Source organism: Tympanuchus pallidicinctus, unplaced genomic scaffold (assembly GCF_026119805.1).
Source record: "Tympanuchus pallidicinctus isolate F22 unplaced genomic scaffold, pur_lepc_1.0 scaffold22, whole genome shotgun sequence".
Classification (NCBI taxonomy): domain Eukaryota; kingdom Metazoa; phylum Chordata; class Aves; order Galliformes; family Phasianidae; genus Tympanuchus; species Tympanuchus pallidicinctus.
In genome coordinates, this window is record NW_026294739.1 from 12,739,665 (window position 1) to 12,751,876 (window position 12,212).

Sequence of the window (12,212 nt, forward strand, 5' to 3'; positions counted from 1 at the left end):
CTCTCTGTAGTAATTCACGTGAAGGAGGTTCTTAAAAACCATCTCATGATGGAGTTAAATCCATGTTACCTGGCATGTGTGTGTCTAGCAGGTTTCCTTGGAGAGCGATGCTGGCATTGAGTTATATTTGAGTTCTTCCATACCAGCTTTAACAACAGCCTGACCTGAGGAGCTGCAGCAGTTTGACTGGGGCATTTGAGCAAAAGCTGCTTTTGTCTTCAGTGTTGATGATAAATCAGGGGTGGCACATCTCCCAGAGAAGGAAAGACTAAGAGATGGCACAGAGAGGTCTGCTTCTCTTGCAGCCATTATGGGAAGACCTCTTCCAGGTGTAGAAATTTGTAAATGATCTATAAAATGAATCAGTTTGAGGATTATGTCCTTACAGTCAGTTGGAAAATAGGAATACTTCATTGTGCTCTGTCACTCAGTCCTTCTTCTACACTCTGCCTGCTGTTGGGTCTCCTCTGGTCTCATTCAAACATCCCGGTCCGTTCTAGAGTTTTGAGCAGATTTATTAAAAAAAAAGAAAAGTATTAAAAAGACAAGAAATGCTTAATGAACGTGAAAGGGGCAGTCTGAATTAGTGACTAGGAAATTAGGAAAAAACTCCCATTCCAGAGTAGTTGTGTGAGGAGACCTTGAATGGAGCATTCCCATGTTTCTGCTTGACCCTGTGCCTATTTTTCCATGTGCTCTGCCCATGGCTGGGTCCAGTTAGCTCTTTGCAAGCTGAAGCATAAGGTCCTGCAGCACCTGGGTGCTCTTGTCTTACAGATCTCAGTGGGAACAAAGCCATGTTAATGCCTGAGTGTTCAGAATATCATTGCTGACAGTCCTCTCTCTTTTGAGTCCCTTAGAAATGCAGCAAAAGCCTGACCATACGTTAATGCTTAATGGAAAGGTCTTTCACTGAGATTCAGGGGCTGTTTGGAATCAAGCAATAAGAAATAATTGGCAGGAAGTTGCTGCAGTGCTTTAGTCATTAGGGTGGCAGTAAAATTGAGTTCTGAAAGGTCGTATCTTCTGTCCTATCTAGTGCTGCTTCTGAATGAGGAGCAGAGCTCTGGTCAGGTCTGCGTCTCTTCTTCTGTCCTTTTTAAAAACTGCTTTCAGCATCAAAGCTATGGCTGTGGATCCTTCGTGTAGCTGGAACAGGACTTGTTTCCAACTCAGGACTGGGGTGGGCTAGCCCCAAGGCAAGAAGCAGCAGTGGCCACACGAGCTGATGTCTCAGTAACTTTTGCTTTTCTTTCTGCAGCCCTTTTCAACCTAATTCCTGTGGGTCTTCGTGTGGTGGCAATCCAAGGGGTGAAGGCAGGCCTGTACGTTGCCATGAACGCTGAGGGCTATCTCTACAGCTCAGTAAGTACTCGCACCCTTGGTGGCTGGGTTTTGTAGGTGGGAGGGAGGGCTTGGAGGCAGTCACATATTGGGAAGCCTGTAAAAGCAGGAATGATGGGAGCTGCTGCAAAGCCACGCAATATTCACTTCAAAGTGTCTCTGTGGAGCTTCATGGTAATATTTCATGACCTGTGAAGATACACTTTGCATTCCTTTGAGTAGTTACTTAATGTAGGTTGTGTTGTAGAGGAGGTTTTGTGGTTTGCTGGTTATATTCTGGTTTCATATTTGTGAAATGGGATGGACCGAATGGAATTGCTTCTGCATTGCACCCAGAAAACTGATCATAGGTGGTGTCCTGATGGGTCATGCTCTGCTTTTGACTGAGGTGTAAATCCACTGTAATACACTGACTTCATTAAAATGGTTCTGGACTGTTCTGTTGGCAGTACTTCAGTGGAGCAGAATTACTCTGTATTTGTGTGGTCTTTTTAATGCACATTAAAGATAAGTGAGGCATTTTTTACTGACTAATTCCCCTATAACTTTCTTAGATGGCATGAAAGGGCATGAGGTTATTCATAAGATTCTCATTTGAAGTAAGTAATTGATTTTCACATTGAATAATTGATTCAGTGATTTATTAAATATGGCAGCCCTTTGCCAGAAATTTTTATGCTTCAAATAACTTTGCTCTAGTTCTACATAGTAAGTAGTGATAGTTATTAACACGCTTCTCATTTCTGTGCTTATGATATCTTGAAAGTATATAGGCAAGATTCTAATCTCATCTCCATTTGTGTAAATTTACAGCACAGTGATTCTGCTCTTGTCTCAGCATTTACTTTGCTTTAAAAGCGCACGTGAGATTGGAGATGGGACCGTTGAAAGGACAACAGCCTCTGGTGTGAGGCATAAATGTTGATTTCCGCGGCCTGTCCACTGTGTGCCTTCCCATAAACCTACAGACCATGCAGTGTTGTACCATGTATGCAGACAAAGGCAATGCTGTGTTCCTGGTCAGCTTTAAATCACTCGTGGCTGGGATTTCCTCTGTTCCCTTGGGAGCTAATAATGCTCTCTTTCCTAGCAGCTCAGAGTAGAAAATGGCAATTGGATATGTTAGTATGCCTGGCGAGATAGGTCTCAAAACTGGCTGCTTGTCAAGAAGAGACAGAGATCAATCTGGATCTCTATGGATGCCAGACGCTTCCTGTTCTTTCATAGTCCAGTAAACATAAATGACTGCCTCTAAATAAGTTGCATCAGTTCACTAACAATGAAAATCTTCTTTTTGTAAAGTGATCAGATCCTAAAGGTAGATAATACCAAGATATCTGCTATTCATGTGAAGTGTCTTAAAATGCTTCAAATCATACATTATTCAAATTAGATTGGTTTAATGGGACCTGCTTGTTTCTAGCAATTGTGTGTATCTTAAATAGGATGGTTAAGCAGGGAAGACTAAGGATATGCTTTGATAGTGGTAAATGAAGTGCACCTCATTACATGCCATGGCTTGACAGCATATAGCTCTGTTTAAACTAATACAAGAGTGAAGCTGTTTTTTGTGCATGTAAGGTTTCTGTTCATGGTAAACGGATGCTACTGTCCCATCTCCCCATCTCTGCTTCAGGGAGATGGAACTTCCCAGGGTGGATTTTCTTGTACTGACTGGTGTCTCTGTCTTACAACAACACATCAATAAATTCACTGTGCTTCGGAGAAGTCCCCAAGATAAGAAAGAAGATAAGAAAATTTGGGAGTAATTAAGCCTGTTAGAAGCGGGGGCATGGGTCAAGCCTCTCATAGTATCAAAGACAAGGGATTAGACTAGGATCCCATGAAAGAACTGGATGTGACTGAGAAGGGCTCAGCCTGTTCAAGCAGCTTCTTGGTTGCTGTAGCATTCCTTGTGGGGCCAGCTCCCACTCCAAGCCAACATTTGGCACGGCTGTGTCTGACTCAGAGACTGTGCTGGGGAATTGCTTTGGCAGTGCTGACAGTCTGCTCCCCTCTGGGGCGAGCCAGCCGCGGCCATGCTGCCTGGACCCGACTGCTGTCTACACCAAAGGACATGTTGTCCCTGTTCACTTGCTCAGCAGACCCTAAACTATGGCTTTGGACTGGCTTCCTTTGTTGTTATGCTTGCACCTGCTTTTTCCCTAGCCTTTTCTGAGAGATTTCTGGAAAATGGGTCAATATTCCCCATAGATAATGTTCACTCACACGGGTCCATTGATAAATGAACTTATTCTGCTGCTTGGCTGCCTCACCTGCTGTCTGTCTCAGACTAGCCCTGCTCAGACTTCTTGTAATGCTCTCAAACCTGGAATTGTTTTCAGATAAAACACAACTATCTAGGGATGTGCTGCTTCTTGTGTTTTTTTTCCTCCTCTAGAACCCAGTTTTTCTGCAACTGTAGCTGAACACATTGCCACTGCAGGGTTTGATTGTTTGGGGTTTTTCTGATGGTATTTAATCTGTGTGTGCCAGCTGGGACCTTGGCTGACATCCTTTGCACTGGATCAAACCAGAGGCTATTATCAGCTTGGTCTTGGAGATGGTTTGTGCCAGCTTCTTCTCAGCGTGGACTCTTGAATGAATGAGTTTAGAATAAGCAGCCCTTAGAAAAAGTCTCCCCACCACCAATCAGAGCTGGTTCTCTGATGCCAGCTTTGGTGAGAAAGCTCTTCACAGAAACGTGCAGTACTCTCCAAGACTGATGTGCTTGGCCACATCCATACCTCTAGCAGTGAATTTCTTCATCTCTCCTGTGCAGTTAGAGATGAGCAGGGACAGTGTGGGGTTGGTTTACTTGCTGCCTGCAGCCAACCATAGATCCCTAGCTAGCTAGCTTTACAGCTGGCTGAATGTGTTAGATGCCAAAGCTCATTGGCTTGGGAATCAGCTGTTTATGACTTTAATGGATTGTTTATTTACACTTGAGACCTGCTTTTTTTTCCCAGACTAGCTTAGTGAGGTCTCTGAGGTCTGCTGTGGAATCAGGTGCTGAGCAGGCAAGAAAATCAGGCCTTGATCTGAGGCACTTGCCTTTGCAGACAGCTGGATGCAAAAGCACCATCCTCACAGCGAGCTTGCAGAGTCATTGGTGAGTTTCCGCAGAGGTTCGTTGTAATATGGAGCAGCTGTCAATTCCCTGGTGATGCTCAAAAATATTTATCAGCACCTGTTTTGGGGAGATGAACAACCCTCCTGGGGATCCTCTGTTGGCATTTGATACTAAAGCAGCAATATGCTAAGTGAGTGAAGGACAGCATTTCTACTTGTACTGTCTCAGCTCTTGGGAAGCTGAGGCCAAGGGCTGGTTGTTGCAGAGGACAGGAAAACATAGAATAAAGAGGTACGTCCCGCTCCAGTGAGTTTACAGCTTAATTGTAACGGGAGAAGACACAGAACATGCTCTCCTGTCTGTCGATCTGCAGTTAATGGCTTCACTACCAAATTAATTCCTACTTCCGCATAACCTTGCTAAGTGAAGTTGGAACCGTCCCTTCAGTCTCAACTCCCAGCTTTCTCTCCGTCGTTTCTCTTTCATCTCAGAGGAGTATGGGAATGGACCACCCCAAAAATAGTTTGGCTGAGAGGCAAGATCCTGGAGCTTGTCATGGGTAAGGTGTCCCCAGGCCCACCCAGTCATGCCAAGTACACCGACGTTGCAGCTCTCCATGTGATATGTATAATTCAGTGGCACTGCGGCTGGGATTGGTTTTGCCCCAAGTGCATAACGCTTCTAAAATGTATTGCTCTCATATATTCCTTGTTGTTTAACTCTGAGTTCTAATTATTTTTGAAATGGCAAATCATGATACATAATTTATTGGGAAGACTGAGAAAACCCTAGCAGAGATGGGGAATGCAGAGGAGAAAAAAAATAGGTTGCTTACCAGGACTCAGTGTGATTTTACAGTATCAACCTGCTAGTTGAAATGCTGAAATTAGAGCTTGAATCACTTCAAAGATTCCTACTAATAAGGGAATGATTATGCACAATAAAAAAAAATCCAAACAGCGCTGAAAAAAAAAAGTCATGTTAAGAGCTCAGTGTCTTTTCATTTTTTCCTTTCTCTGCTTTTTTATTCTGCTCTATCATTTTGCATAATAAACATGTCTTGCATAATAATAAACAAGCATCTGGGGAAGTATGTATATTAACTGTATTTTTTAATCTGCTTGCAATGCTGTAACTATTTCGCTACAACTCCTCCAGGGTTGCTGTACTCTTATTTACATCATTTCAAGGTCAAGGGCTGAAATCAATAATGCTGCATTCTCTCCCCTCATAGGCTTGGGGTGTCAACCTTCTGCCAATGGCATTTCTTTAATGCCTGTTTGACCTCGAGCCCTGCTAGGTGAATCCATCAGAAGTGTTGATCCATTGGGCAGGTATCCTGAACATCTCGTTTTTGCAGACTTTGTAGATGAGCAGGCTGCTGGGGAGATTCCCTGGTTTACATGGCTCATTAGGGAGCCAGGTCAGCAGAGACAGAAATGTCTCCAAAGGGAAAGCACAACAGGAGCCCAATTTAATGTGCTTTTAATTTTCCCTCCAGGGCATCCACTCTGCTTCGCTGGTAGTTTAAGAGGGTTTGCTGAAAAGAGATGTTAACTGGAAGATGTGAAATGCCTCTTGTCTCCAGGCTTAATCATGAATGTGGAGGGAGTAAAATGGATGCTGGGGGCAAGCAGTTGTGCCAGGAAAGCCAGTCCCTGGGAGCAGATTCCTACCTTGCATCGAATGTTCCTAAAATACAGCTGATGAGTGTTCTGGTAGCATGGAAACCTGTAAACACATCTATCAATAGCCAGGCGGTCACTTTTCTAACCAATGAGGTGCTCCACCCACGTTGCCTGGCTGTCCTCATCTCTCAGAAGCAAAGCGGTGCTTCAGCTTTCTATGTGCCCTGGCACTGAGAGTTCCCCTGTCCTAAGTGAGATTGGTGGTAACTGGGCTTGGGATTGTTCAAGATGTGGTGGCATGATTGAGATGTACGAGAAACCAGACTGACCTCACTTGGCAACACCTCCCGGGTTACTTGTCAGACAGGGAGGCTGGCAAGAGATCTGGGTGCTGTGGAACTGTGACTTTTGGGGCAGATTTTCCATCTGGCAGCTCACTGAAGAACCTTGCTCCCAGGACTTCCTTAGCAAAGAACCATAGAGGGGCTCCCATTCGAGGTTGCTGCTCTGCATAGGATCAGGCTTGGCTGTTTTCTGTGCTGAGAACAAAACCAGTGGTAGCAGGACATAACTTGTCCCTGTTCATTGTAGGGGAATTGGACTAGATGGCCTTTAAGGACCGCTTCCTACTCAAATGATTCTGCGATTCTACAGTAATCCTGTTCTCTTAGCTATCTTATATAATTATAGTGTAATTTATAAAGAATGAAGATGCTTTTAAATAAGGCTTGTCTTAACTTAATCTTGGTTGCATAGGACATTTAATGTACGTTATGTTTCATGTAATGCCATCCAAAGAGGCAGAAATGGGACATTTCCCTTGTAAGCAGTGATCTGTCAATACAGGGATGCATTATGGTCTGTTGCTGAAATTTCATTTTGGAAGAAAATCGGGGAAAAATATACCAGTGGTGCTGACTCATCTCATCTTGACACTTCCCCAAAGAAATTCTGCAGATCCCCATTTTGAAAGGACTTTTAAGCATGTTTTATATTGCTTTACCATTTCTAATAAAATCAGAACAAAATATTTAGATTTCGATGGAGCATTATAATCTCTCATTCAATCTCTTCCTTCAAGGGAAGGGGGAGGAGGTTAAAGCACCCAGGAGGGCAGGGTTCCTCTGGTCTGTAAGGAAGGCGAGATTAGAAATCTCAAAGATGAATCACTGTGATAGCGACTATCTTCTGCACAGCCTTCCTTTTGTTGATTTGTGTGAGTCCAAGTGTGTAGCTCCAATTTTGATAAGGAGGTAGGCAAAGTCTTCAGGCAGGCACTAAGCAGCAGTAGTGACCAATTAACCGCTGTAGGGGAAATGATGAGGTAGAAGCAGAAGAAAATGATTGATGCAATACAGTGTACCAATTGGATTTTGGAAGGAAACTCTAGAAAATGTCCAGACTGAGAATGGGGAGGTGTGCAAGGAATCCCATAGTTAGCAGAGGTGATGTGAGTGGAGCAGCCTAGCAATGCTTGGAATATAACACTGCTGCAGATGTTCCTTGGTTGCAGGAATGCCTGTATTGTTGTTGTGGGTGCCTTGTGACTGAGCATTAGAAGATGAAGCTGGTAACAGTGATTTTTTGAGTAGTGTTGGGAGACTGATTTTTTTTAATGTCCCTCCTGACCTAAGCCATTCTGTGATTCTATTAAAAATCATACCGAGGTTGGTGTTCCACCTCACTGTGGGGCTGATGTGGCAGAGCATTGCCAAGGGTTGCTCAGTGCTGTGCTGTATTTGTTTCCTGTGTTGCATTTGTCAGTGTTCACTCTTAAGAGATGCTTCCAGTGCCTATGACACAGGTATTTGTCAAGAAGGAATTAATAAGCTGAGAACTACCAGACTTATTACACCCAGACCAACCAACTCTGTCAGGAGCACGGTCCACAGAGACAACAGCTGTCTGCATTACGACGTCTCAAGCTGTATTGACATGAAGCCTGGCAAATGGAGTTGACAGGTCATGGGGAAAATTGCCTGTTCACTATCTCCCTGTGAGCAGCCCTGGGGCTGTGTGTGCTTGGTTCCTTCCATGCAGGGACCCAGTGGGGCAAGTAACTGCTCTGGTCCACAGCATCTTCAATGGCAAGAGGAGCTCAGGGTTCTGTTGGTGTTGATGCACTTCTTCAGCCCCCCTCCCCCCCCACCATGAGTGATCTGGAGAGGTGGTGGCAGCACAGTTCCTTTTGATAGGCTTCTCTTTGCATTCTGATGGATGGGGAATGCAGAAATAGGCAGGAGCTGAGCTCATCTCCCTGGGCCAATAATGTGCTTTGCCCCGAACTCTTCAGCCTGCTTTGGTTTTTTAATGTCATTTATTCCATGTCTGCTTTGTCCATAAATAGGGATGATATCTGTTTTCCATGTGTGAAATCTAGATAAAACTCTAGCTTGCCAAGAATAACAGTGAGATAATTAACATTTTGTTTTGTGCTGGAGAGAGGACAAATATTATCCTTCCTGAGTTCAGACTGTGTTTGATATGAAAGGAACGAGGCAGGTTTTGAGAGAGGACGTGTTTGTCTGAGGTCAGGTGTGTGTTAATGAACTGATTCCGATCTCCTTTCTGATAACACCCAAGTCAAATATAAAATGGATAAAACTAGTGAATGGCATGCCTTTGCCAAACAGTGACTAATGGCTCTGGAGGCGAAGGCTGGAGATACGACAGTCATAGGCAGGCTGAAAAACCTGAGAAGAAACCTTACTGACTGTGCATGTAATTATAACTGGGAGCCAAGTGATAGAAAACTTTTTAAATTGGAAACATTGTTGGATTGTAATGTGATTTTCCAGGGGAAAGGAAGAGAAGTTCAAAATACTTGGGCTATTTCAAGCCAGACTGGCTGAATCTGGGGAATGTAGTGTACTGTAGCAGAAAGGCCTGGGTGAGAGCCTGGACTTGGGTTTGCTGTGAAGATACCGTCCTGACTAAGCACTAGCAAAGCAGAAATAATTTTTGTGAAGTTGCTGTACCCTGGGAGCTGAGTTCAGATCCCATAACTTTTCATTCCTATGAGTTCCAAGACACGGGGCTGGCTTCTGGTTCCTCTAGCTGCGTGGCACAGCGCTGCATGGCCAGCAGCCTTCTGAAGCTGGCATAAACGTGCCCAGCAGTGGTCTGGGACCTGGCCTTGGAGCTGCAGTGGGTTTGACAAGGGGTGGAAGCTTTGTTGCTTAGGGGCCAGGAGAGAAGCAGAGAGCATCAGAGACAAAACCCATCCTCCCCCGTCCACTGGGGCCACTGGCACACCATCTTATGGAAGGCTGAAAATGTGAGCCCTGAGTGGATGTTACTGACTTTTTTTTCAGATGTGTCAGTTGTACATTCCTGGGGTATTTGATTACATTATGCAAGTTGTACATTTTGAATGGATGAATAAACAAGGTAGAATCCGAACTTAAAATAGCATTTTTCAAATGTACATTTCAAACTGCTGTAGAACTTTTTTTTTTTCTTATTAGTTTTTTAAAATCTGGAATGGCACATAAGACTCAAAGATGGTGCATGCAGGATTTGAGGTGTAAAATTATGAAAAAGCAGGAGACGTTGAAAGTTCCAGTGGTAAAAGGCAAATCATAGCCTGTTTTGCCTCATAGATAGGAAGAGAAAACCCTGACTTTGTTAGATGGGATGGTTCAGAGAACAGTTTGGAGTTCATGGTCTGATTCTTATTTTTCAAGCTTAAATGAAATTGCTCTGCTTTGCCAGCAATCTTCTGTAGACGTCTCACAGGACTGGAACACCAAGTAATTGTGGTCCAAGTCATGGCTGTTAGTTCCATTATGATGCATCCTTTCCCTTTCTACCCACAGTTAGGCTACATGTTTAGTCTTTTATTTTTGTGACTAATTTCACTCACTTGAGGTTTTGCTGTGCTTTAGTTACATCATCCGAAGGCTTTGCCTGCTCACCTTGCTGCTTTCTTCATTTTTCCTTTGTCTTAGCCACTCCTCATTAATTTTGTATCAGCATGTTTTGGACTATGTACCCAAGAGGAAGGATTCATCTCATTAGGTGGACACTATTGCTTTCGGTTGATTAAAAAGGGCTGCTTTTGCACTACTGATGCCATCCTTTCTTGAATGGTGGGAATTACTTGCTGCAGAAAATCTTGACAAACCCTAAAACTTTTAAATCACATAGACACATACACGTGAATCACAGGTTAAATTGGTATTTTGACATCTCAGCCTCTGGGAAGACAGTCAAGAGACTCTGTGAGCATCCTGCTACCTCTGACATGCTGATGGCATCTGTAGTGCAGAGGACCAGGAGCCTGGGGAGCAATGGTAGGCTTTCAGGCTTTTTTCTGTAAGTTATCTGAATCCCAGGAAGTATTTTGCTATTCAGAGCAATGCACTCTCCAATCCCCCAAATACATACCTGGGCACCGACCCTATGCTAAAAGCTTTCCAAACTATGAATACCCTCTTGACATAAATAAGATATGGCATGAAGATGGTAAGTCTTTATATCTCCCCACCATTTTCCTCCTGAGAAGACTGAAGGGTTGACTTGTCTTTGTAGGAAGCTTCCTTGGTTAGCTGCTCTGAAGGCTGCACATTAGATGCATTATTGATAGCAGTGTGTGGGACTTGCATGCATACATGCACATGTTACAGACTCCCAGATGCCTCCTGGAGCACTGCAGAGGAATTACTTAAGCTGGGCAGAGATTGTCTGCTTAGCTGTAAAGCCTTGGAGACAGAAATCAGCATGAATCTCTTACACAGCCTTTTCTCTTCCACCATTTAATCATCATGAACGTGCAATTGGAGAGGGAAAAAAATAGAGCCAGTGGGATAATGAACATGGCTGTTAGATGAGGAATCTCTCCTAAGCAAGATTGGAGAAGGACAATTCTCTGCATCCGTGCTGCAGTGTCCCACCCCTGTGCACTCATGCCAGGCATCATGCATCTTCAGAGTGATTGCTTCCTGTTCCTGGAGGGTCAAGCTGAACACTGGCAGCTGATGGGCAGCCAGGTCAGAGAAGTGCTGCTCTGCTTCAATCTCTGATGGGAACACCACTCATATACTGTCAGCGTAAAGCAAGATTAAGCCTGTGGCTGTCACATATTAAGTAGAGTCTTGTTAAAATGCAGTTCTTTTGCCTAAAGCTGCATCCTCTGATTGGCCTTGAGGGACATGCTGGTCTGAGGGCATCTGGGTCATCTGGATCATGGGCAGTGGGAGGAATTAAGTCAGCTGGAGTTGCAGAGGCCGATGGCGTGGGCTCCAAAATGAATCTGTTATCATTTACCTGTGAGTTGCTCCGGGGCTCTCCCACACTCTCAGATAATTCTCCCTCATCCTGGGAAGCTGCAACACATAGTGAAGGAAACTGAGCACAGAAGAGTGATGTGACATGCTGAAGGTCATGCATGGAGTCTGGATTAGTTCTTCTCTTCTTCTTGATCCTAATTCTTAATCAGGAGCTTTCTTTTGTATTGTTGTGGTTATTCAGGGAACTGGTGCATCAGCAGCAGCACAACTTATGTAGTATCTTCAGCCTGAGCAAATCAGTCTGCTTTGAAGGCTGCATGCAGTGTAGGCAGGGCTTGCTTCTCTCTCTCCATCTTCCCATTTCACATCTTTTTTGGCTCCTCAGCATTTATATCCCTAGCACTCTTCATTGAGGATAATGGGAACAGGCAAAAGAACCTCAAGAGAGTCTTACTCAGCCAGCCATCTTCTCCTGTACATCTTAATACTGTATGTCAACTGCAGTTGCTCAGGGCTCTACAGATATCTCTTTTTCAGCCACCCAAGGAGCTGGAGCTGTTTACAGTTTCATCTTCGCAAGATGGCGAGTAGGGGATTGGAAATGGCTCCTGAGGAGCTCAGGGTTGCAGCAGTGCTTGGGAAAGAAGCACAGGAGTGGAATGACCAGGTCTTTCCAGAAAACCATTTGGAGTAACAAAATCACAAACTCAACAGTAAGTTCTCTTCTGTGGGTTGTTTAGTGGTGGAAGTTGATCTTTAAAGCACCACATCAGCAAGGCAATGGTGGAAGGAACACTACAGATTCTGTGGCATTCAGAGGTGTTTCAGATTCTGGTATCTGTGGCACTTGGTGTATCTAGAGTAAATCCAATGGTGTTCAGTTGTCAGAAAACTGAAATGAATACATTTACCCTTGGCATACCTGAGACTGTGGTC

At 44.2% G+C, this 12,212-nt stretch overlaps 1 protein-coding gene across 4 annotated transcripts in view; it reads left to right on the forward strand.

The window, feature by feature from the left end:
- Positions 1-12,212, forward strand: part of FGF12 (fibroblast growth factor 12) — a 184,832-nt gene that overhangs the window by 124,699 nt on the left and 47,921 nt on the right. For all 4 annotated transcript variants that reach the window (XM_052685950.1, XM_052685952.1, XM_052685951.1 and 1 more), the window contains one exon: positions 1,262-1,365. In XM_052685950.1, the coding sequence (XP_052541910.1) occupies positions 1,262-1,365 (104 nt within the window). The remainder of the gene's footprint in view (positions 1-1,261; positions 1,366-12,212) is intronic.